Source organism: Myotis myotis, unplaced genomic scaffold (genome assembly GCF_014108235.1).
Source record: "Myotis myotis isolate mMyoMyo1 unplaced genomic scaffold, mMyoMyo1.p scaffold_m19_p_4, whole genome shotgun sequence".
Classification (NCBI taxonomy): Eukaryota; Metazoa; Chordata; class Mammalia; order Chiroptera; family Vespertilionidae; genus Myotis; species Myotis myotis.
In genome coordinates this window covers 125,298,990-125,324,013 of record NW_023416346.1, presented here as the reverse complement: position 1 = coordinate 125,324,013, position 25,024 = coordinate 125,298,990, and the positions used below count along the sequence as shown (strand labels likewise).

Sequence of the window (25,024 nt, the reverse complement as noted above, 5' to 3'; positions counted from 1 at the left end):
AGGGGACTTGGATAAATGGATTAAACTAATAAAGTATACATCTGGTTTATGTTGGAAAATGGTAGACATCCAACTAAACTTGGTTCTGCCTTAAGGAAGTAGGAAGGCATGTCTTTCATATAGGTAATAAAGGTAGTGCTTTTCCACCCACTGTAGAGGGGTTGTTTCTGGGGATATTTTCTGTTAAGAAATTTTATTCCAACCATGAGTTTGGGTGCTTATGAATTTCAGGCACAGAAGACAGAACATGCAAGATCTTCCTGAACTGTACCTTGGTCTGGAGGGAATTTCCATCTTAGTATCAATATCATGCTGATGCCTCTACCCACTGACTATGTAGGATATCTATATATATAAAAAGCCAGTGTCCGTGACGACCAGGATGACCAAACGATCGGTCACCATGAGGTGCATTGAGCACCTCTCGGTTCCTCCCCCACGGCCCACAGGCTCCAATCGCAGCAAGGTGGGTGGCAGGCAGGCAGGGCAGTGAGCATGGCGAGCAGCGGTGGGCAGGTGGGCGGTGCTGCAAGTGCAGCAGGGCAGCGGGTGGGTAGGCAGGGAAGCGAATGGGGTGAACAGCAGCGGGTGGGTGGGTGGGGCAGCAAATGAGGTGGGGCGGGTGGGTGGGCAGGTCTACAAGCACGGTGAGGCAGGCAGGTGGGCAGGGCGGCAAGCAGTGGCAGGCTACCAAACACGATTTTGCACACTGGGCCTCTAGTAACCAGATAAGAGTGGGCAAACCATGTTAACTCCTTACCCAATAAATGAGATGCATGAGAGAATGCAAACCCTGTGGAACACATAATCTTTGGCTCATACAATCTGTGTTGTTGGAAAAATTTTACTCAGATGATACACATAAAAGATGATGTGAATAAACTCTAATTTGTAAGATTATAAAAGTTTTCATGATTTCAGAGAATTAGAAGGTCAGCATGGGCCCAAGAAATCAGGTAAGCTTTCTGAAGGAGATGAGACTCTGAATCATAAAGACTAATACTACTAATAACAGTAACAATAATAATATTGAAATTTTGTTGCATGCTTATTATGTGCCCGGCAGAGTTTAACTGCTGTACTAGTATATGTTCTCCCTCATTTAATCCCCACAACAACTCTATGCAGTGAGCAATAGTACCATCCTCATTTCTAGGTGAAGACAGTGGGGCACTGAATCAGGATCACAAAGCTGTAAAGCAATGAACTGGGATTCAAACCTCAGCAGTCTGGCTTCAAGTCCATACTCTTTGTGGTCAGAAAGGGATTTTTGAAACAATTCTTATTGCAGACATGGAAGAGAGGGATAGTCAAGGCATGAAGAAGCATAAAAGGCATGGAGGGACAGCTCAAAAAATGGATGACATCAAACTTGCATTAGTTACCAACACAGTTTCTCCTTGCACTTATTATATTGCACTTATTATAGTGCACTTATCATGATTTTCACTGAGAGGACAGCATCGGGGCTCTACACTACCTTGGTAAAAAGCTATGTTTTTCTCAGTAAGGTGAGAATGTTCAGTAATAGGGAGTAATTAGAGATCATAGATTCCCAGATGACAACTTCAGATGGCATGGCAATAATTTTGTTCTCTTTAAAGCAAACCTATATCAGTGGAATAGAGCAGTTGTTCTCAACCAGGGTGATTTTGCTTCCCAGAGGACAACTGGCAATGTGTGGAAACATTTTTGGGTTTTACAACTTGGGGGAGGGTGCTACTACATCTAGGGATGCTGCTAAACATTGTACAATGCCCCAGACAGGGCCCCACAATTGAGAATTATTTGAGCCCAAATTTCAAGTGCTAAGGTTAAGGGACCCTGGTCTGGATAGTGCTATAAACATAGTGCTCTCAAGAACTAACATATGTACATGATTCTATCTCAGTCAGGACCAAGCACAATAGTAAACTACCTATTCCCAATAGTAAAGCTGCCAAGGTGTGTGTGTGTATCATATGTATAGACACTTTGAATATTTATAAAGGTAGTGTTTATTAAAATACATTTCATTTTCAAAATGTAAGAGGTATCAGCTGTTAAAGTGTGTATATATTTTTGGGACATCCTGTATGTGTATATATACACCAGTCTCTTTACATACTGGGGGTTTAATGTACAGCACAGAGAATAGAGTCAATATCATTGTAATAACTATGGTGACAGGTGGTTACTAGACTTGTGGTGATCACTTTATAAGGTATGTTGAATCACATGGTTCATTTTATTCACTAATTTTTCCTGATTTTATTATTTATTTCATTCAATATCAAGTGTTACTAATCCTACTTAAAAGAAACAGAGAATAAGCCAATTTAAATGTCTTGCCCAAATTATACAGTATTTTAAAATGCATTGTGTTAAAGAATTCATAGCAACTGATTCTTTCAGTTTCCATGTTTTAATTATTACCGTTAGACTTTTAGCTTATTTCCATTTTAAAAATGCTTTGTCATCAACTCCTTTCCTAGAGTAAGTTGCATATGTCATCTATGCCGTGGCAGGTGTGTACTCAATGGAGGACAAGAACTGGTATTGGGGTGCCTGAAACTCCATGCCTGAGTAATGTGCAGTGCGATTGCTAGATTATTCTTGGTCCATCCTGAATACAGAACTATGGGCAGTGGCATGGAAAGAATCAGAACCTTAAATAGATTGGATATATTTCACAACTGGAAATTTTTAAAAATTGGGGTCATATTTTTGCTTCACTATTTAGCACTTTCAATTTGTTGGCCATTTCTGTGCTATACTTGATTTAGATCATTTGCTATTTATGCTTTGCTTGTGGGTAATACAGGTCACATTTTAAAGGCTATAGTAACAAGAACTACAACCTTCCTTTTTTTAAAATTATTTATTTTTAATTATAATTGATATATGTAAGGCACCTATTTGGATTCCCAACACAAAGCAAAAAAGAACTATGAAACTATGAGGAAAACTGCCAAATACTATGATTTCTAGCCCTCACAACACCTCAATCCCCTCCCCCGAAGGACTCTGGTATAATCCTTGGGGAGGTTTTGTAAATGACATTTTGTTTGCTCATCTATTGGAATGTGCTGTGTCAAAGCATTATGTTTGAAACTATAAACCTGAGGTTTTCTGCAATCATTGTACAATTAAAATGAACCTTGGTATTTCCCTTTATGGCTAAGCAGATGATAATCTAGCAAGCAAATACTATAACATGTAATGGGAATTAGCATGGGCCTCAATTAACCTTAAATAATGGCAAAGAAATTAACATTGGCAAGCTTCTGTCACTTTTGAGCAAGCAGATTTGAGTTCTTATATTCATTAATTTAAATTTTCTTTAGTTCTTCAAAGAACATGTTAGATTGTCTATGGAATTGTATTAAATAAAGGCCAAAGGCTTATCGTATAAGTGAATTGTTCCACTGCTGGCTGTGGCCCCATCCTCCCAAGGACTTTGAATCTGCTTGTAAGAGCTCCAGGAAATGTAAAAACAGAATAGGTGACTCATCCCCATGTACCTGGCAGATAAGTCACAGGATCCAATCCTCAATGTAAGAGTTTAAATATCATTAGAATTTGACTACATACACAAGGTTCTACCATATTGACTAATTAATTCAACAAAACAGCTTGTCCATCAATCAGATTTTTTAAACTGAATTGATTGGTACACTAGTTGATTTAATAAATGTCAACTGATTCAATGATAGTCATAAAGTAAAATAAGAATAATCATTTAAAAACATGATGATCATTACCTACTTGAGTTAAAGTTAATACTGGGATAATTAGCTGAGTTACCACAAGTTTGTCTCTGTCTCTCTTTAGGGATTATATAGGATGATATCCTCTGGGGGGTAAGTTATGTTATTATTAGGGTTAGAGGTAATGTGTACTTGAAAGATTTTTCTTAGAGTTTTGTGAGTTTTTTTCTCTTTTTCTTTGTGTTGAAAATGCCTACCCACTATCTCCCTACCAGATCTACATGTGGTTGTGTATTTCTAGATGGATATTTATTCTATTCATGCTTTGCTTGTGGGTAATGTAGGGCACAGTTCTGAGATTCAGCCATTATAGATATGAATATATAATTATATAGTAAAATAGTTCCCTTAAATTAGCCCTTTTATTCCTCTTTATGGCCTCAAGTTGAGTAGTCTCAATACCAATTTTATTTTAGTTTTTAATATATTTTTATTGATTTCAGAGAGGAAGGGAGAGGGAGAGAGAGATAGAAACATCAATGATGAGAGAGAATTATTGATCTGCTGCCTCCTGCACACCCCCCATTACAGATTGAGCTGCAACCCAGGCATGTGTCCTGACCAGGAATGAACTGTGACCACCTGATTCATAGGTCAATGCTCAACCACTGAGCCATGCCAGTCAGGCTCAATATCAATTTTAATAAAATGTTATTCACAAATCACATTTTATTAATTTTGCTTTTTTATTATTTATTTCATTCTATTCTCACAATAACACTTTGGGCAAATAGGACAAATATTAGTTTCTTTTTAAAGCTAGTCTATTTATATCAAATGGAGACAAGCTACTAGTATTTCACTGGATTGCCTTCTCTCCACTTTTACGAATTCCTGCTCACCTGGACCACCCAATTAGTAAATGGTGGTGTTAGAATTAGAACTCAGGCTGTATTGGTGGTATTGTGCATATGCCATATATTAATCTACTCCCAGTAGAATCCTATTGCCAAACAACTTAAATATTTCTGCATTCAATAATATCAAACACAATAGATACATATCATATGGAACATCGCATCTATTCAGGTCAGGTGTTGCTGCCAAGCAGTTTTCATAAGTTTTTGGATTTTGGAGTTGCAGATAAGGAATTGTGACATGTATTCTTCTAGCCCTGGTGCTCTCTACCACTATGTGAAGCAACTAATCATTTAATAAACAATGACTACTTGCACACTTTTTTCTCCTACTCTGGATGGAAACCTATTGGTGGTCATCAGAGAGAATAATTAATCCCAAGTATTTTCTCCATTGCCTTCATTATGCACAAGATGCAATTCTTTCTTTTCACTATTGAGAATTACACTACACTTGACACAAAAAATCACTCAATTTTTCACCTGTTTATTTCTTTCTCTTTCAACTTCTCTATATCACAGACAATTCAAGAAGGGAGAGTGTGTCAAAGGGGGATATAGGATGCCCCTACACAGTAAAATGATTCAAAGAGATTCAAGAGGATGAAGACTGAGAAGCTGTGACCTTGACAACCAGAAATTCACTAGTGACCTTTGAGGGAGCAGTTTCCTCGGGGTTATGGGAATGGAAGCCAGAATGCAAAAGTTGGGGAGCAAGTGGATGATGATGAAGCCACGACAACTCCAAAATCCAAAAAAAATTAAAACTTAATTTTTAATTAGCCAGAATCAATGTCCTTTAAAGGTTTTCATCGTGTCTATCAGTTCCTTTTGCTAGTTCCATGTACTTTCTTATTCTCATTAAAATCTGCTTTTCCTCAAGCACTGACAATCAAAACACAACCAAAGCTGGTACTTATTAAATTGTCTTTTTCTTTCATTGAATTGCTGGCATTATAACAATTTTGTCTTCTAACATAAATGAACAATATTTCAACTATATCAAAGGTTAATATACTCCTGTGAGCTGGCCTGAAGATTGTCTTACATGATGTATTTACATGAAGCATCTTTAGGAACATCTTTCCAAAATTCCAAGGAACTGACTAGCAAACTAATTGCTTGACCTTAAGAATTTGCCATTTTTCTAAGTCAAAAGTTTTTGCATAGCAGCAATTTCATATGGTTCAACTTCAAGTTTTCAAATGCAACGTTGATAAAAACTGAATATTGCCACAATAGTTCATTGTTCTCTAATTATGGTGGGCTGTGAACCAATGATTTAGGATGACTAAGAGCAATTGGAACCTGAGTCTTCATTGAACTTTTGCTAAATTTTTTAAGTAAGAGCTCTTTGTTCAATGTAGCAAGGTACCTAACAATGGCAACTTCCAGGCTTGCCTACAACCAGTGGCCAATGCTGACCTTTGTTCTATGCCATTCTCAAGAGCTTTTGTTCTACCCTTCCCAATGGGCATGGATATGACCTATCCCTGTTGTTCTGGAAACCTACTTACAGATTGGGACAAAAGACATCAGACACTTAGAAAAATAGTATCACTCTCTCTGGGTCTGACTAAATGAATTCCTTCATCCAATACCCTACATCCATATTATTGTTATACTAGAGGCCTGGTGCACGAAATTCGTGCATTCGGTGGGGGGGGGGGGTCCCCTCAGCCCATCCTGTGCCCTCTTGCAGTCTTGGACTCCTCAGGGTATGTCCACCTGCCGGCTTAGGCCCGCTCCCCTAAGCCAGCAGTCAGATATCCCCCGAGGGGTCCTTAGCACTGCTGTGGAGGCAGGAGAGGCTCCCGCCACTGCCACTGTGCTCACCAGCCATGAGCCCGGCTTCTGGCTGAGCGGTGCTCCCCCGTGGGAGCGCACTGACCACCAGGGGGCAGCTCCTGCATTGAGCGTCTGCCCCCTGGTGGTCAGTATGCCTCATAGCGGCTGGTCCTTCTGCTGTTCAGTCAATTTGCATACTAGGGTTTTATTTTATAGGCTGTTCACTAGTCTTCAAAAAATATAAGCACCATCAAGGAATAACTATGGAAAAATGACATGGAGAGACACAGTTGTCATTTCTTTACTGGCCAAACTCCTTTACTGCCCAGTAACACCATAGAGATTTACACCAACTACTACTACTACTACTATTACTACTACTGCTACCCTAATACTATGACCACTGTGTTAGACTAAAGAGGAAACTAATACTATGCTTTATAAATTGGCTCTTATTCTGCACCCATAACTGATAAAAATTATTTTTTAAACAATGCTATGAAAATAAAGAGCACAATAATTCAAAAATAACAACTGGAAATTATTCACTCATTCATTTGTTCATTCATCCAGTCAAGCCAAAATTCCCAAATGAGAATGGTATTCTTAGTAATAAACTTAATTTTGTCATAAATAATGAATGAGCCCTTTCCAGGACATTCTCTGTTTATGTTTTCTGATCCTTACATGATATCTTACATAGAGTGGACATTTCAGTAAATTCTTGAGGCAGGAAAGAAGGAAAGAAGGAAGGAAAGGACAAAAAAAAGAATAGTAGGGAAGAAGAAAACTTACATTTTTTTATGTAATTGAGGTAACTAGATATGTGACATTTTAATGAAGGAAAACAAGATGTAAAATGGTAAACAAAATACTATGTTAAGAGGCCCCATGAATGTGAAATAAGGACTGGGTATTTGAACTCTAAGAAATGTTTTACTGCCCAAGCTGGTTTGGCTCAGTGGATAGAGCATTGGCCTGCAGATTGAAGGGTCCTGGGTTCTATTCTGGTCAGGGGCACATGCTGGGATTGCGGGCTTGGTCCATGCAGGAGGCAGCTGATCAATGATTCTCTCTCATCTTTGATGTTTCTATCTCTCTCTCCCTCTCCCTTCCTCTCTGAAATCAATTAAAAGTAAAAAAAAAAAAAGAAAGAAAATGTTTTACTACTTTTGGTTCTTAACCTGTGTTCTCTCCTATTCCTTGTTCCTTATCCAATAATCATAAATATGCATATTTCACTTGGTGATATTCACATTTGAAATCTGATCATGTATCATCTAAATTCAAGAACTCACTGCATTATTTTATATAGTGATATTTTGTATTGGTAAGTCCTGATGAAAAATGTGGAAGAGAAGACTACACCTCCCCCAAAAAGTTTTGTATCTACAGTGCTTCTATGAAACAAGTCCAGATATCACAATACCAGCTAATTTTTTCTGTAGTGACTTGGTTTTCACACACTTCTATCTTTCCAGTTTCATTGTAGTTTTTGTTAAGGACTTGGGGACTTGAATGACAGTGATATTTCCAATCGCTTTACAACATTTTATTTCCAGTACATATCACCTCGAAATGTGTTCCCTTGTGGCACATAGCAGGATCATTACATTAAAAATGGAAGGTGTAGTTGATGATTGCTACTCTAATTACCCAGAGTGTTTGTCAAAGGCATTAGGCAGGACACATAAGCTCCATTTTGCTATTATATTGACTGTCAGGTTTACAGCACATCTCTGCTAGCATAGAAGACTTACCCAACAAGTATATTTAGTGGAACAGACCTTTGCAACTGGAATAAATCCCCCTCAGCATCAGAATAAATAGACAGTGAAGAAAATGATTTAGTGATCGAATTGGTTTATCTATACCTTAAAAATAAGAAGCCTATCTAGAATCAGTGTTTCTCAACCATTTTTCCAATTATTGAGACATTTTAGACATATTTTCCTGATAGCTTACCCATGAAATTTTAATGCCATAGATATACTTTGTATCTGTTTATGTACTGTTGCCCTTTGGAGGAATATAAACCACTGTAATATCTAAACTCTTTTCTCCCTACCAAGAACAATTTCCATCCTCATGACAATACATGTCTTGGATTATGCTTGCTAGTAATTACACTGATTACATGTGTCACATATCTAGTTACCTCAATTACAAGCATTGATTAATTCAGAAGATGTTTCATCAGTTCTATATGCAAAGATACCCTATTCTGGTGTATACAACTCAAGAGGATGTAAGATAGAAAATGGTTCTTTAGTAAATCATATGTTGCCAACTGAGAGATCAAAACTCATTCCTCTCCTAAAAGTAAGGAACCTCTAATAATATTAAAGAGCATATGGTTCCCAAGTAAAATGGTGTCCAAGTCAAAAACCTTGCACCCACAAATTCTGCCTTTGCTCTCAGAAGAGATGAGACTATGAGCTTGCAACAGCTACAATTCCATGTGCTTGTTTATAAGCACACATTTATTGAGCTCTGACTATGCAGACTTTTAGCTCTATGAGGGCAGGGTCTGTGTTCAGTTTTGCTCACCATTGCAGAATAAATGAAAGAAAAAAGGGAGAAAGGAAGGGAAGGAAAGAAGACAAGGCAGTATGCTAACTGATTTGAAAACTGCTTCTAAGAATATTATATTTAGGGTGAAGATAGATATGTAAACAAATAAATAAAACGAAATATCATAATCATTTCAATTGAAAATTTATATCAATATGGTGAGGTTACAACCCAGTAATTAGTTCTATCAAATTAGAGGTGGGAGCAAACTAAAGTGGGTTATGAAAATGTTTAGAGAGACAGGCTATATTAGGGTTTTGGGGGGCCCTAGGGCATTCTTGATTTGTGGTCTCCTTCTTCCATAAAATACACTTAAATATAACGTACAAGATGAGCATAACTCTCTGAGCATTCTACCAGCACAAAGCCAGGAGGTCCAGCAAAGACCTCCAGGAAGGCAAGATGTTTAAGTGAAATAGACCCTAAGGATAAGCTGGAAGAGTAGCTGAGAGATACAGAAGAGTGTTCTAGGTAGAGGGAACAGCTTGTTCAAAGACCTAGACGTTGAGGGAACTATTATGATTGATGAAAGAAAGGCAAAGAGATAGAAAAAGAAGGGGTGAGAGATGAAGTTAGAGAGGAAAGTGAAGGTAAAACTACAGTTGGCCCAGTGTTAAGAAGTCTGGCTTTATCCTAAAGAAAATAAGATGCCATTTAGTGAGCATACAATAGAGTCTACAGATGTTAAATTATAAGATATACAACTGAAAATTATATGATATCATTATCAACCAATGTCACCTCCAATATATATATTTTTAAAAATAAATAAAAATAAAAGCTTCTATGTTAGGAACCAACAGGAGTAGGTTTGCATGTTGGATATTCATTCAAGCTATACTGTAGCCAATGGACTGGAAAGGGTGTGGTGGACATTCTGGGGGTCCACAGGCCTTCTCTTCAGGGCCCATGTACATATATCCTCAGCTTCTGAAAATATTGTCTTTTAAAAGTCTCACAACTGAGTCCTTCAATGGGAATTGTCCCCAGCCACAGGGAGCCAAGGGCAGACCCTCTCCGACAGCACCCATGGCCATAACTGGCTAATGAGATACAAAGGCCCATCCATCTTATCTCACTCAATCAGGGACAATCTCAGCTCCTAACCTCCCTGAAGGATCGACTGAGGCCTCTGCTGTAACCATGTTGCTGGTCACTTCTTGCTCTACCTAATCCTACTTTATTAGTTTCCTATTGCTGCATAACACATTACCTCAAACTTGGTACCTTTAAAAACACACATTTATCATCTCACAATGCCCATGGGTCAGGAGTCTGGGCACAGCGTAACTGGATCCTCTGTTCAGGTTGCCAAGTGTTGGCCAGACTGTATTCTTATCTAGAGACTTGAGTCTAGGTGTTGACAGAATCAATTTCCTTGTGTTTGTAGGACTGAGGACGCCAGCTTCTTGCTAGGGCTGTTGATTGATTGGAGGCTGCCTTCAGTGCCAGCAGGCCACCAGCAATTCCTAGAGGCTGCTTAGTTTCTTTCATGTGGGCTTCCTAACAGCCACTTACTTAAGCCATCAAGGCGAGTCTCTAGAACAGTGGTTCTCAACCTGTGGGTCGCAACCCCTTTGGGGGTCGAATGACCCTTTCACAGGGTTCACCTAAGACCATCGGAAAACACATATATAATTACATATTGTTTTTGTGATTAATCACTATGCTTTAATTATGTTCAATTTGTAACAATGAAATTGGGGGTCACCACGACAGGAGGAACTGTATTAAAGGGTTGCGGCATTAGAAAGGTTGAGAACCACTGCTCTAGAACAAGTCTGCTTAGACATAATATAAAGTAATTGCAGGAGTGATGGCTCATCACCTTTGCTGTATTCTATTCATTAGAAGCAAGCCACAGGTCCCATCCTCACTCAAGGAGTGCAGGTTGCATGGAGGTGTAAACATCAGGAGATGGCAGGTATCTTAAAGTCTGTCTGCCACACTCTCACCTTCCTCACTTCTTACAGGTGTATGTCCTGAGAGCAGACCTCAATAAACCTTCATGCAAGCATCCATTTTAGAGTCGATACCCAGGGAGCAGTATTGGAGGCAGGGAAGTGAGCTAGAAACTGTTGCTGTAACATCAACTATGGGGATAGCAGTAGGAGACTGAGCACCAAATTCTCTTTCTATTAATAAATGTATATTATTAGCATTTAGAATGACACATGGCCTATCTGAAAGGAAAACCAATTCTAAAAATTACAAGATGTCTTCAAGGAAGGATACATACAACAAAAATAATTCTTTTCTATATCTGTAGAACAGATTAAATATAACTAATAAAAATTAGGCTTACTATGTTTCACAGTGTCAAAATAAACCTCAGACCACAGTCACATAATCAAAAAAAATAATTAGCACTTTATTTATTATAGATTGTACTTTTACAGATTGCAGAAAAAGTCAACAAATAGAGCTGCACTAGTAGAGATTGACAGAAAATACATAAGCAATAGTTATAATAGGATCAAATTCTACCTTGTTTATCAATACTTCCATTTTTATCCATCCCATGTACAATAATTACTTTTATCCTTGCTTACTTAGTCATATACAGAATGATATAAATAATATTCATAATTATTATAGGGATTCTCCATTGGAAAAATATTTTTCCTTAGGTCTCCAGAGTGTAAAATATATATAGTCCTTATTTTTGAAAATGCTTAAATACTGATGGACTTTTAAATCAATAATCACAAACACCAAATGACTACACTTACACACTGTGTTGTCAGGGAAATACTTTAAAATATTTGGAGTAGTCAACAGCTTATGATTCCAATGGTCTTCACAGGTATTACTGATTCACTTTCATGCACATTCAAATTTTCTTACAAAGAAGAATGGTGAAACAAAATATGTAATCTGCCCTTAATAATTTATGGTGCTCAACAGTTGCACAGAAACATGTGTGAGTTTCTTGGGAAGCAGAACAGCAGCCCTTCAAAGAGGGGTGAGCCGCTCATCCTCTGTCATGAAAGTGTCATTAATGTGCCATCCCTTCGTATCCAGGGGGTCACAGGGGATGCCATTTTCAATAGTGATCGTGTTTTCACTCTTATCTTCAGTGTCATCCACTTCAGATGGTTCTTTGTTCTTCCTAAATGCACATAAAAAGAATTATTGGGATCCAGGAGAAATCATGGTCTTCTACACAAATAGGGAAAGCAGGAAAGGAAAGAGGAAACTTAGAATGATGAAAAATTGATGCTATTTATCTATATATATAAAACCCTAATACACAAATAGACCAAAAGGTGTAAAAACCGAACAATTGGTTGCTATGACGTGTGCTGACCACCAGGAGGTGCACACAGAACATGGCGGGTGTCAGCTGCAGAGGGATGGTGGAGCAGGTGAGCAGGGGCACCATACCAAGGCAGGGCACCAGTCGCTGTCATCAGGGCAAACCTCTGATGGTTTCTGAAAATTCTTTGCTCCTGTGCACCACAGACCTGCCCAGCGCTTGCACCTGCAGCTGATGCTGGCCCCACTCACACCTGCTGCCAGCACCAGAGCCACCGCTCGCACCCACTGCTGGTGCCCGGCACTGGTCCCTATCGCTTGGCGCCGTCAGTGGGTGTGAGCAGTAGCTGCCATCCCCAACTGCCCCTAAGGGCTTCTCCATCTCCCCCTGCTCCTGAGGGGTGATCAGGGCAGCAGCAGCTGCTCACACCTGCTGATGGCACCAGCCCCACTCACACCCACTGCCAGCACCAGCCCCAATCACTCCACGCCATCAGCAGGTGCGAGTGGGGCCTACTCTATCAGTGTGTGGGAGCAGTGGCAGCAGGAGCAAGGCTGCTGGCAGACCGGGGACCTGGGGCCACAGTGGGAGGAGCCGGGCAGGGGCTTGGAGGATGGGCCGAGACCAGCCCCTATGCCCACCGCAGCCTCACAGCCCACAGTTCCTTTCAAGGTGCATGAATTTGTGCACTGGGCCCCTAGTTTTCAAATAAGCTTCAAAGATCATAAAGAGCTGATGTGGTGAAAAGATGCTATCAAGATAAGAAGTCTGCATGGATGACATATACATATTGATCAAAATGAATGATCTTACTTAGAATACATATATACAAATGCATATGTATATTTATATAAATGAATATGTTTGCATACATACATATATACATTACATTAACACACAAATTGAATGAAGGCATATGGAGGAAATGTATGGTAAATTGGTAAGTTAAAAAATTTGGCTCTAGGACAGCGGTTCTCAACCTGTGGGTCGAGACCCCTTTGGTGGTCGAACGACCCTCTCACAGGGGTCACCTAAGACCATCCTGCATATCAGATATTTACATTACGATTCATAACAGTAGCAACATTACAGTTATGAAGTAGCAACGAAAATAATTTTATGGTTGGGTCACAACATGAGGAACTGTATTTAAAGGGCCAGAAGGTTGAGAACCACTGCTCTAGGAGAACTTAACAAAAATTGAATTTAAAAAAAGTAATAAATTCCTCTCATAGAATTTGACAAATTAATGGTCTGCAAATGTTGAGTGAAAATCAAATTGAAATGACATATGAAGAAGCAAACTCACATTACTTTAGAGCAAGGAAGTAAACATTATATATTGTAGGTATCATTGCTTGGCTCTACTTATTACAAAACAGTTGTATTTATTTTTAAGCCAAGTTTCTGGAACTCAAAACACATTTTACTGATTATATTACAACTTGTAGCTATAATTCCAGGTCATTTCAAAAATACTACACGACAGGATAAATTCTGAGTTTTCATTCTCAGATCCTTTGTAGACACTGCTACCCCACCCAAGTGGTAAATAGGCCCTTAATATTTCTTTGGAGTGTGGAAAGCTGTAGCCTTTAATTCAAAGTTCTTCCTGTCTTTTGTGAAAGACCAAAAACAGTTGAGCCAATTATGCTTGGTATCATAGAGGTAAGGAGCAAAATGGAGAGGTGGGTACCTCTAGGCCAGTGGTCGGCAAACTGCGGCCCCTTGAGTGTGGCTCTTCCACAAAATACCACGTGCGGACGCACACGTACAGTGCGATTGAAACTTCGTGGCCACACTCAAGGGGCCAAAGAGCCACATGTGGCTCGCGAGCCGCAGTTTGCCGACCACCGCTCTAGGCAATCACAGAGAGGAAGAGTTTCCCTGAGGCTTATCGCAAGTTAAGTGTTGGGGCACAGTGGAGGCATGATGTTAAGCACAAAGCTCCCAGACTTACCAATTATTCTATTGTCCCAGGAATCTAAGGAAACTCCAAAGAGGCAGACCTGAATGATCACATGTCTGGGATGATAGGCATTGCTGTGGTGACTGGGACAGACTCCCACCACTATGGAAGTGCCTTAGAACCTTAGTAACTCTGGAAGGTGAGGAGGTGGTGAAGATACCCCAGTGATGACTGAGGTAGGGTTTCCTATTAGTCCTATATGAAAGTCTACTCCAATATGCTTTAAAGAATATGTTGTAGGAAGAGAGAGAGAAAAGAAAGAGCTTGTGTTTATGAAAGAATGGTAGCTGATGTAGAAGGAATAACAGAAAATCACCACTATAATAATAATTTATTCTAATGAGGCTCATCAATGGATACTAAACCACTGTGTGAGAAATAATTAAGGAACAGGATATTTATATGGTCTCAATATATCACCCCACAAGCAATGTACTAATTATAAAGAGACATTTGTATTTTGTTAAAGGAGGAATTTGGTGAACATCACCAACAAATGAGACATATTCACAAGTGCCTCCAGATGTGACATACTAAAATTATATAGTATATATGTAATTCTGTGTCCCTGCCCCACCCCATCACCAATTTTTTCCCTTAATCTCTCAGGAGGAAGTAATCAGAGAAATCAAAATCCAAATAAATGTAAAGATACGTTGTAAAACAGCTGATCTGGACTCAGCACAGAGTGGGCTTAGAATTGGATGAACAGACACATACGTGGCTGGCTACCTAGTTATACAGAGGGTAAATGGATGGATCAATGAATGTATATCAATGAGTGACTGGCTGGATAAAAAGTTAATGGATGGATGGACTAAGTTACTCAGACAGTACCCGAAGGTGTATCTTGAATGGAATCCACTGCAAAGAAAGAGGAAAGAGAGAGAGAGAGAGAGAGAGAGAGAGAGAGAGAGAGAGAGAGAGAGAAGAGAGAGAGAGAGAGAGAGAAGAGAGAAGAAGAAGAAGAAGAAGAAGAAGAAGAAGAAGAAGAAGAAGAAGAAGAAGAAGAAGAAGAAGAAGAAGAAGAAGAAGAAACAATGACGACAGAAGGAGAAGGAGGAGGAGGAGGAAGAAGGAGGAGGAGGAGGAGGAGGAGGAGGAGGAGAGGGAGGGAGGGAGGGAGGGAGGGAGGGAGGGAGGGAGGGAAGGGAAGGGAAGGAACACATACACGCGTGATATTTCCTGTATCTCTTGTATTGTTATTTTTTCAAATGGATGGAGGAAAATATTCATTATCCTACCTTAGGAATTAAGAGTTAGTATAGATTTTGCCAGGCTTTGTTGATGGTTTATTAGATAATTTCAAATAGCTGGAGTTCGTAATGAAAGTAGCATCCAATAATGTAGATCCCACTGTCATCACTTGAAAGTATTGTGCCATTTTATATGCCTCTGTCAAATGTGTCACTATAAGACCCAATGCTGGGTTGAAAGTTGGGGGTTATAATCCCAGAGACCTAGGAAAGGATAGGCTTCTGTGTTTCTCCATCCTCAGAGTGAGGCACTACAATGGCTATTCCAGGCCCCAGCAATCAGTGATCAACACAGGTTGGGGTAGGCATAGTTTTATGTGATGAGAAGGTCCTCCTGCCAGATGATGTCACCTACCAGAGGATTAGAATACCTTGGCCCCTCCTCTTCTGGACAGGAGTATTGTTACTTTCCACGTCCTCCAGAAAGCAAAAAACAAAACTGACATTCTGTAACGATCAATCCCATCATTTCATTTATAGTACCCAACATTCATTGAGTAACTATGTTTTAAGTGCCTACTATATGGTGGAAGAGACACAGTCCATGTCCTAAAGTGAAAAGAAAAGATTCAATAAAACGGAAAAACTCCAAATTTCACTCATGCTCCCTCCCTCCATTTTTTTATGGATTATAAAAGAGAGGAGTGATATTTCAGTAGGGATGAAGCCCTGGAAACAAATGTATATTTATAAATTATCATTAAAAAATGCCTAGCTCAATCAATTTTCCCCCAAGTCACTCCCGATTGGGCTTGGAGTGAATAATAATATCCATAATAATAAGGAGATTTTAAACAGTCCAATCTTACCCTAAAAATTTCTGTGTTAAGTATGAAAGCCATATTATAAAAATCTTAGTGGACAGAGCAGTCTGAAGTGGGTGGCAATGTAACACAGTGTTGGAAATAACAGTTGCCAGTGTTTATTTACCAGTTTCTTCACTTTAAAAATGTTTTTATGGAATTGGAAGAAAAATTGCAGACAGCTGATCCCAGGCAGATCACTGCAAGGAATCTTGCCTCCTGCTCCTCAACCACAAAGGAAAAATAATCCATCCGTCACTACAAAGGAATGAGGAGGAACTAAAAAGGAAGATGCACACAGATGAGGACAAGTTTTATTTTTTAGAAGAAGGATTTCTCAACCCAAAGAGATGCTGAGTGAAACTGCTGTGGAAATTTAGCAAACTGAGCTGTGTCAGTGGCAAAGTAGGTACATATTGTTCTTTTGTGACCTTAGAGTCAGTCATACAGAGTCTTGACATTGCTGGGCTTCACAAATTGCAGTGTCAGTAACATTCTGGCTGGTGGACGTGATAAGCAGTTCAAAGGTGATCTTACAGTAGTAATACAGCATTTTGTCACGTTTCATAGTGCGTACTGTAATAAACTGATTCACTGCCTGTGCTAAGAATAATAAAACTTAACTATCTTTCTGAATCATTCCGATTTGTTGTTCTGAAAAAAAAACAACCCTGAAAAATAAAACTAAGCGTTAAATGACTTCCGCTGTTCCTGCAATGTCAGGTAGTTCAGGAAGAGAATAAAAAAAAAAGTGACGGGCCCAGCTGGCATGGCTCAATGGTTGAGTGTCGACCTATGGACCAGGAGGTCACGGTTCGACTCCTGGTCAGGGCACGTGCCCGGGTTGAGGGCTTGATCCACAGTGTGAGGTGTGCAGGAGGCAGCTGATCAATGATTCTCATACATCACTGATGTTTCTATCTCTTTCTCCCTCTTCCTTCCTCTCTGAAATCAAATATATAGATATATATTTTTGAGTGACTAAAATACCTGAAACTAGCCCCTAGGAGCCTTCAGAGTGAATAATCTCCCACAGATCTAGAGAGAAGAGGGACAAAAGAGGGGACAAAAGAAGTATTGTGTGTCCCTCAGAATTAGGGGGTGTTAATGAATAGGGATTGCTCAAGATAAAGTAGTGGTGGCGAAAGAGTACTTCTGTCTTCCTTCAAAAAGACAGGGCTGAAGAGCCAAGGCCCAAGAATAGCCATGAAAACAACAAAAGATAGACAAATATGACTTTTAAACATATAATAAATTATTGGGGAATTGGGGCTGTACTCATAATCAATATGGATGATTCCTGGGGAAAATCGTGTTGCTGGAACAGTTTCAGTGGGCATTGCAGCACAGTGAGATTGGTGGGCTTTGGGATCAAGCCTGCCTTGTTTTAAACAATGGTACCAGTACTTTCTAACCATATATCTATAGGCAGATTGCTTTATATCTGCCATGTGATAGCAATAATAATAATAATTAGTATCTATTACATGGCAGAAACCAGTGCTTTGCGCACATCATTTCATTTAATTCCCATTGCAATATTATGAACAGTGTATTGGTGTCCCTACTTTTCATATTTGAGCTAAGATTCAAATATGTAGAATAACTTGTCTTTCAGAATGCAACAAGATTGGTGAAAGCAGTGAACCTAGAACTCTATTTAGTCTCGCAGGCTTCACTAAAAACACATATGTGATTCCTATTGAGTATGTACATTTAAGAACAGCAAAGAAAAAAACATAATTATTAAGCTCTAAAATTTCTGAAACAATTAGGGAGCTAGGTAAAAAATATTCTCATTTGCCATATGTGACATACTAAAGGTCACTCAGCTAATAAATGCCAGGGTCTGAGACGAACCTAAAACCAATAGTATTGATCCAGTGCTCTTCCTACTAAAACACACACAGCACATCATCGACATCACCACCATTACCATTATCACATCACCCTCACTATTATAAGCATCATTGTCAACATCATCATCCACCATCACTATCACCATTATTACTACCAACACCATCATCATCATCACCATCATCATAAGGCTGACAAGAGAACTAAAACATCTACATCTGGGCTGGGGCTAGACATAGATCTAGTACAGAAATCATTGTGAAGTATATGCAGTTCATCTTGTCTCCCTCAAGACTAAAGGTTTAAGGGACAGATCATATATTTTCCATGATTAGAAAAGGCTTTCATCACAAGTATTAGGGCTCTCTCCACTTCAAACTATACCTTCTCCCACTCTGAAATAATACTCTGCACAAGAGAAACCCACCAGATTATAGCAAACTTAAAACACAACTAATCAATTCATCTTCAGAACGTTGTCATAATTGTCCTGACTATATTTGCTAATTATTGATGCTCTCCAGGTTTACAAAGAGATTTGTCCATCTGTTTTCCTAGTTTGAACATGAAATGAATTTGTGGAGGCAAAGCTGTGACAACAGCCTCACTTCTCCCAGGCAACAGATTATGATGCTACACACCCAATTATTATATTACTGTAGAATCTACTCAGAAGGAAAGAGCTGATCCCAGCATAAACTAGCTGAAAGGCCAGCAAATGGCAGGATAATAAAATAATAGTAACAGCTAACACTTATTGAGCGCTCGCTGTATGCCAGGCACCACTCTAAGCACTTTACTGCATTAACTCTTTTTACCCCACCAAGTTAATTATTTCTAGTATACCTCACTGTTGCTATAGACAAGTTATCTACACACAGAGGAAAAAATTAACCAACATGATTCTAGCACCACAAACTATATTCTCCTGAGCTTGATTTCTCTGACTCATTGCCTGTGCTTCCTGATATTCATACAGTTAATGGATTATATATAAGAGCAGAATCAGGTGATAAATACTTGGAATCTAAGCAGTTTATCTCCAGAGTCCATTTTTTAAACTCCTATGCTATATTGGGAAATATAGGAGATAAAGTCAATCCATAAAGGTTACAATCAATAGAATCCATAGAATTATAGCATTTTAGGATTAATGCAAAACTGTAAAGTATTAAATGTAGGTATTCAAATATTACAGAGAATATTTCTTAATATTCTAAAAAATAATAATAAACAACTTGTACCAAGTCTCTTTGTATCACATATCATGCCAAGTTCAAGAAAATCAAGCAAGCACAACTTGATCTCAATCTTTGAGTTTAATTTGGGACTAGACATAAATCACATTTATTCCACAGCATTTCACTTATCATTTGTGAAAAATTATAAAGCCCATGATTTAAAATGATTCCCATGTGTTAGTAACTAAGGCGAAACATATGGAAAGTAGCAAACCTCAGGAGAAACATTGAGTTGAACACACACTTGGCCAAACAGATCTTACATGTCCTATCTGGGCATCAACCCTTTTGAAAACAATGTATGTCCCACTTATCAGAATTTTCCTTTCTCGGTATCAGAAAGAAAGGTTTAGAAGCACCCAAGTGGTCCAGTGAAGAGTTGAGGCCTCCCTCCACTTCCCATCTGTATCAGAGGTACTTGTAAACAAAGTTTTCTCCTTTCATCAAACTGAGAAATCCTGTCTCTTCTCAACCTGCCCCACAACCTTACTAACTCCACCACTAGTCTGAAGTTCTCTCTTGAAGTAATATCATTCATTTAGACAGCAAAATTTGCAAGTGTCCCAGAATCCAGGTAAATAAACTCAAGGAGTAGAAATTTATTCATAAGGTGCTAAATTGGAAGCTGTCAAACTAAATTAATTAAAGTAACCTGAATATTTATTAAAATGCATCCCATTCAGAGATTCTAATTTAGTGGGTCAGTGATAAAGCCAAGGAAACAAGTGCTCCAGGTGAGTCTGATGCAGGGAGTTTATTCAAAGGCCACTTGGAGGAACGCAGTTCTATATCATACCATAAGCACTAGAGGGATGAGCATCATCAAAGGGGGGAAATATAAAACAGCCAAAAAGTATCTGGGACAAGATGGCGGCTACAGGCACTGGGCCAAGAAGAGGTAGGCCAAGGTGGGGAGGAAAGAACTGTGGAACTGCTAGCATTTGGAGGTGGATGACTACCAAAGACTAACTCTGCCTACCCAAAAAGTCTGCTTAGCTCTGTATATCTAGCTTATAAAATCATAACGTAGATTTAAAATTGACTCTGGATATGTAACATTCATATGGTGTAGAATAGAGAGAATTATAGTAATGGAAAGAAGCATAATTAAATAAGGGACATTGGACTCCAAAAAGCCTCTAAAAACAAGAGCATAAGTGATATTTTTTAAATCATCATTTTTTTTCAAAGTTTCAGATATAAGGCATTATCTTCAGCTAGGGACAAACCCTCTCCTTATTTTTCCAAGTCATGAGCAAATAGAAAAACACTCTTTAATCATTCCCTTCCAATATCTTACCTTCTACGTTGCCGGATTCCTGATAAAACCAACAGCGTGATTGCAACTATGACGATACAAAATACCACACCAAATATAATAATCCAGATGGGCACAGATGGGTCAGTGGGTGGTGCAAGAGTGGAAGGAATTTTTAAGAATTCCAGAGTCTGGTCATTCAAAGAAAAGGCACTGTTGATCCGGTTCCTATTCATTCTAAAATACAATGACAATAAAAACAAACAAAACAAGACAGAAAAAAATTAGGAACAGAAAATGTAGACCTATCTCTCCATGATTAGGCAGTTTGACGAGGGCATTCAGCTGTGGTATTCTTTTCATAAGTGCTGTGCTCTTCTATGCACTACTGCCCTCCCTTGTTGCAAATGTCCTAGAAGTAACCAGAAGTCCTGAACTTTGAGCTCTGCCCACCATGTTTTATTTCCTAAGAGGTAGCATCTAGATTAAAATGACAATAATCTATTTAAGGTGATTTGCATAAATACCAACAGCCCCGAAAGATAAAATTATATGTTAACAAGTGAATGATGAACATGACAACAAAAGAAAATCAGGAAGAGAAAAGAAAACATTAATCCAGGAGCAGTTGCAAATCCATCAGTTTGGTCTTTTTCCCCCCATTAATTCAACAAACATTTGTGGAAACCTTACTAAGTACCAAATACTGTGCTAGGTGCTATAAAAACAATGTGAAATAAAAATACTAAAGACCCTACAGTCTAGAATCATGACAGATCGGCCCCTCTACAATCACAGTGCAAAAAATGTTCTATGAAAAAGGCAAATATGGGTACAGTTGGGGAGCCCAGCAGAGGGCTAAGTACATCATAATGAGAAGTCAGGGCTGCTTTCCTGAGAAGGCAACTTTTGAACTGTGTTTTGAGGAACAGGTAGGAGTTCTTTAGACCAAATTGTGTAGTGAGTACAGGAATGGAGATATGGAATAGTATGATTTTCTCAGTAAACTGCAAGTAGTTCTATATGACTCAAGTAAATGGTGCTTTAGGAGTCCAAAAGTCTAGAAATCATAAAGGTAAATGTGCTACTTTTCCTGGGGAAAAATCTGCATTTTTGGTGATGTTACCAGTTAGGGAGGCATGGAAACATGCCTTAGGGAAGGGTTGGTTATAAAGACTTCTTTGACTGAAACCAAAAAAAGTTAATTTCTAACTGGAATTTGAAAACTAGATGAGATTTCTTAGAGATACGGTATGACCTTTACTGAATTCACACTGGACAAGCTGACTTCATCTCCCTCTAGAGCAGCCCTGAAAAATAGAAATACAATGTGAGTCTTATGTGTGACTTAAAAAATTTTAGGAGCTGCATTTTTTAAAAAAGTGAAAACAAACAAGTAAAATTAATTTTAATAATATATTTTGCCCAATACATCTAAGAAAAAATAATTTCAACATATAATCAATATTGCCTTGGTTCACGTCTTATTTTGTATTAAGTATTTGAAATTCAGTGTAGTCTTTACACTTAGAGCATATCTAACCTTGGACTAGCTACATTTCAAGTGCTCAATAGCCACATATGGCTGGTGACTACTGTCTTGTACAGTGCCCGTATTGAACTTGACAGTAATGGCTTGAGAATCTCTGCAGATCCGCACCAAGCTATCAGGAAAGACCTCCTTTAGCAAATAAAAATCTATGCTGAGGCATGATTATTCATTAATATAAAAGATAATCCCAACCAGATAATCTATAGCAGGAGATAATGTCAATGTGATTTTTACCAAACTGTAGAATGTTTTCTTTTTTTACAACCTAATATTGATAGTCCAGGAACACAAATATTTCCACAAAATAATGAACTCCTCTACTAAGGTGTAAGTCAGAGTAAAATGAAAAGTTGCTCTGCATTCTCATCCTATCTATTTGGTTGGTTAACACTTTGCCATTCTATCACCTTTCGGGCTGATTAGAAGTTCCAGTTCAGTACAGACTAAATCTCAGTCCACCATTGAAATCCCCAATAGGTATCAATCAACAAGAATCTTTCAGCCAAGATTGGCCTTGAATATGGGCAGACCCTCACAAAACAGCTAAAACAGACATCTTAGAACTGGTCAGTCATTCCCTCACCTGATTCTATAGGTGTAAACACTCCAGTAGAGAGAAAAAAATCACTGGACTTGGTGGCAGCATGCCTGGGTTCAAGTCTCACTGTTTATTTTTCTAGCAAATCAATTAATCTCCCTGAATCTCAATTTCCTCATTTATAAATGAGGAATAAGAATAATGACTCAAAAATGACTGGCATTGGTCTTAAATGCCACAGATGCATAAAAACATGCCTGTGAACCAAAAAGTGTTGGGCAAATTAGGTATAACTAATATTATTTTGCCCAACTATGTAGATCCTTCAGACTTGAAATTTCTCTTACCTGTACTGTAAGTACCACATCCTTCTTTTCACTCTATCCTTTGCTCTTGATATTGTTTCCTTTATTTTCATACAATCCTGTTGAGCCCTATCCATTCCCTGACATAAATTTCCATTCTATTAGCCATCCTCACCCCCTGAATATTTTCTCCTGCTATTTGAAACAAACATTTTGTTGTGAACATATTCATCTACATATCTACCTTCACCCCAAACACTTCCTCCTTAACATGAACTGAGGCCTGGTTTAACCACAAGTGCCTTCATTTTCCTTGTAGCCCTCCCACACCACAGGGCTTGAATAAAAGCCCTTTTCACGTGAAATACAATATTCCTAGATCTTACTACCTAAGTGGTGGGTCTTAACAGTATTCTTAGTAGCAAAAGTGTAGGAACAATTTAGTTCAAATCATCATTTAAAGCAGATTAAATCATTTCCCATTGGTATAGATCAGGAGTGGGGAACGTCTGGCCCGCAGGCCAAATAAGGCCCTCAAAATCATTTGGTCTGGCCCTGCCAAAGCATTCGTGGTGAGTTAATGAAATGTTTGACCAAATACCGCAGGCTAATTTTTTAAGTTGAACATTTTCTATGGCCTACAAATAATGTTATAAATATCCAAATGGCCCTTGGCAGAAAAAAAGGTTCCCCACCCCTGGCATCAATAACTTTGCTTCAGCAAGGGAAATAGATGATTGTTCACACAAAACCTTTGGCATTTGATCATGTGCTCATTATCTTAAATGTTAATATTTTACAGAAAGCAAATGAGTTCTTTCACTAGGTATTTCACCTGGGTAAAGACAATAATGTGAACCTTAGTAACTTATAAATCTATAGTAAAGAGAGTTCTGTACTTTGTTTCATTTTTCTTTTTCACAAAATACAGGGTGTCCCAAAAAATGTATACACATTTTGCATAATAATTAATTCCAATGGGTTAAATCTGAAAAGAAAGAAACATCAACTGACCTATCAGCTGGTAAAGTGTGTGTACATTTTTGGGATACCCTATAGTTTGTTTCTTCCAATACACCTTTGCCCAACATTAATCATGCGTGGGACCTGAAGTTTTGATACATAAAGTGTGCACAGTAATTGAAATAAAAACAAATTGCATCCTTCTGCTTCTATGACATAAAGGCTACATTTCCCTTTTCAAAGTTTGTTATGATCACAAGGAGAGGAAGAGGGGAACCGTGAGGAAAACCTGTAAATCTTGAAATGGGCAAAAAAATATCACTGAGTATCTGACAAGAACACCTTTCTGGACAATTTCTGCCTTTTATTGTTTATGAGTTATTTTGCAAATCTGTAAGTTGTATATAAAACTAACATAATGTAAATGATCCTGTCCAAAGAAAATCAAGTGAATTGTGTCTGGTGGAACATGATTGATGACTACTTGATAAATAAACTGGTGATCTTTCTTTAAATGAATATCACCATTCTTCGATTCCTATGTATGCATGCTTCCTTGAAGTCTCCTTTGAACTAGTTTTAATATTTTACTAGTTTCCTCATTAATGAATGAAATAATAAAGTATTTGATAGAATTTATTTTTTATTTGTATGAATCCTAATTTTACCTCTTTTTCTAAAAAAGGTATCTTTTACAAATTGGTAGTCACAAAATAGTCATGGGGACTTAAAGTGCAGCACAGGGAATATAGTCAATAATATTATAATAACTATGTATGTAGTTATCTAAAAGGTATCTTTTAAAGATAAAGACTATAACATTGACTAAGGAAGGTAAGTTCTTAGAGACCCAAGAAATCTGAGCTAGGGGTATCATATTATTCTTGTTTTATAAATGAAAAAAAGAAAGCAAAAGAGGAGAAGTAATTTGTCTATATTCAAATAATTAGCAAGAAGCAAAACCAGAATTAACAACCTAAACATATGGCCTCCAGAATCCATGTGATGAACCATCACACAATAGTTCTGTACAAGGTGTTCTTGCTTTTGAAAAA

General features: G+C 38.4%; 1 protein-coding gene across 7 annotated transcripts in view; it reads right to left on the bottom strand.

The window, feature by feature from the left end:
- Window positions 1-11,315: 11,315 nt before the first annotated feature.
- The window catches only part of CLTRN (collectrin, amino acid transport regulator), a 37,984-nt gene continuing 24,275 nt past the window's right edge, over window positions 11,316-25,024 (bottom strand). For all 7 annotated transcript variants that reach the window (XM_036304014.1, XM_036304016.1, XM_036304015.1 and 4 more), the window contains 2 exons: window positions 20,654-20,848; window positions 11,316-12,080 (listed from right to left, as the gene is read on the bottom strand). In XM_036304014.1, the coding sequence (XP_036159907.1) occupies window positions 11,924-12,080; window positions 20,654-20,848 (352 nt within the window). In that variant the 3' untranslated portion in view covers window positions 11,316-11,923. The remainder of the gene's footprint in view (window positions 12,081-20,653; window positions 20,849-25,024) is intronic.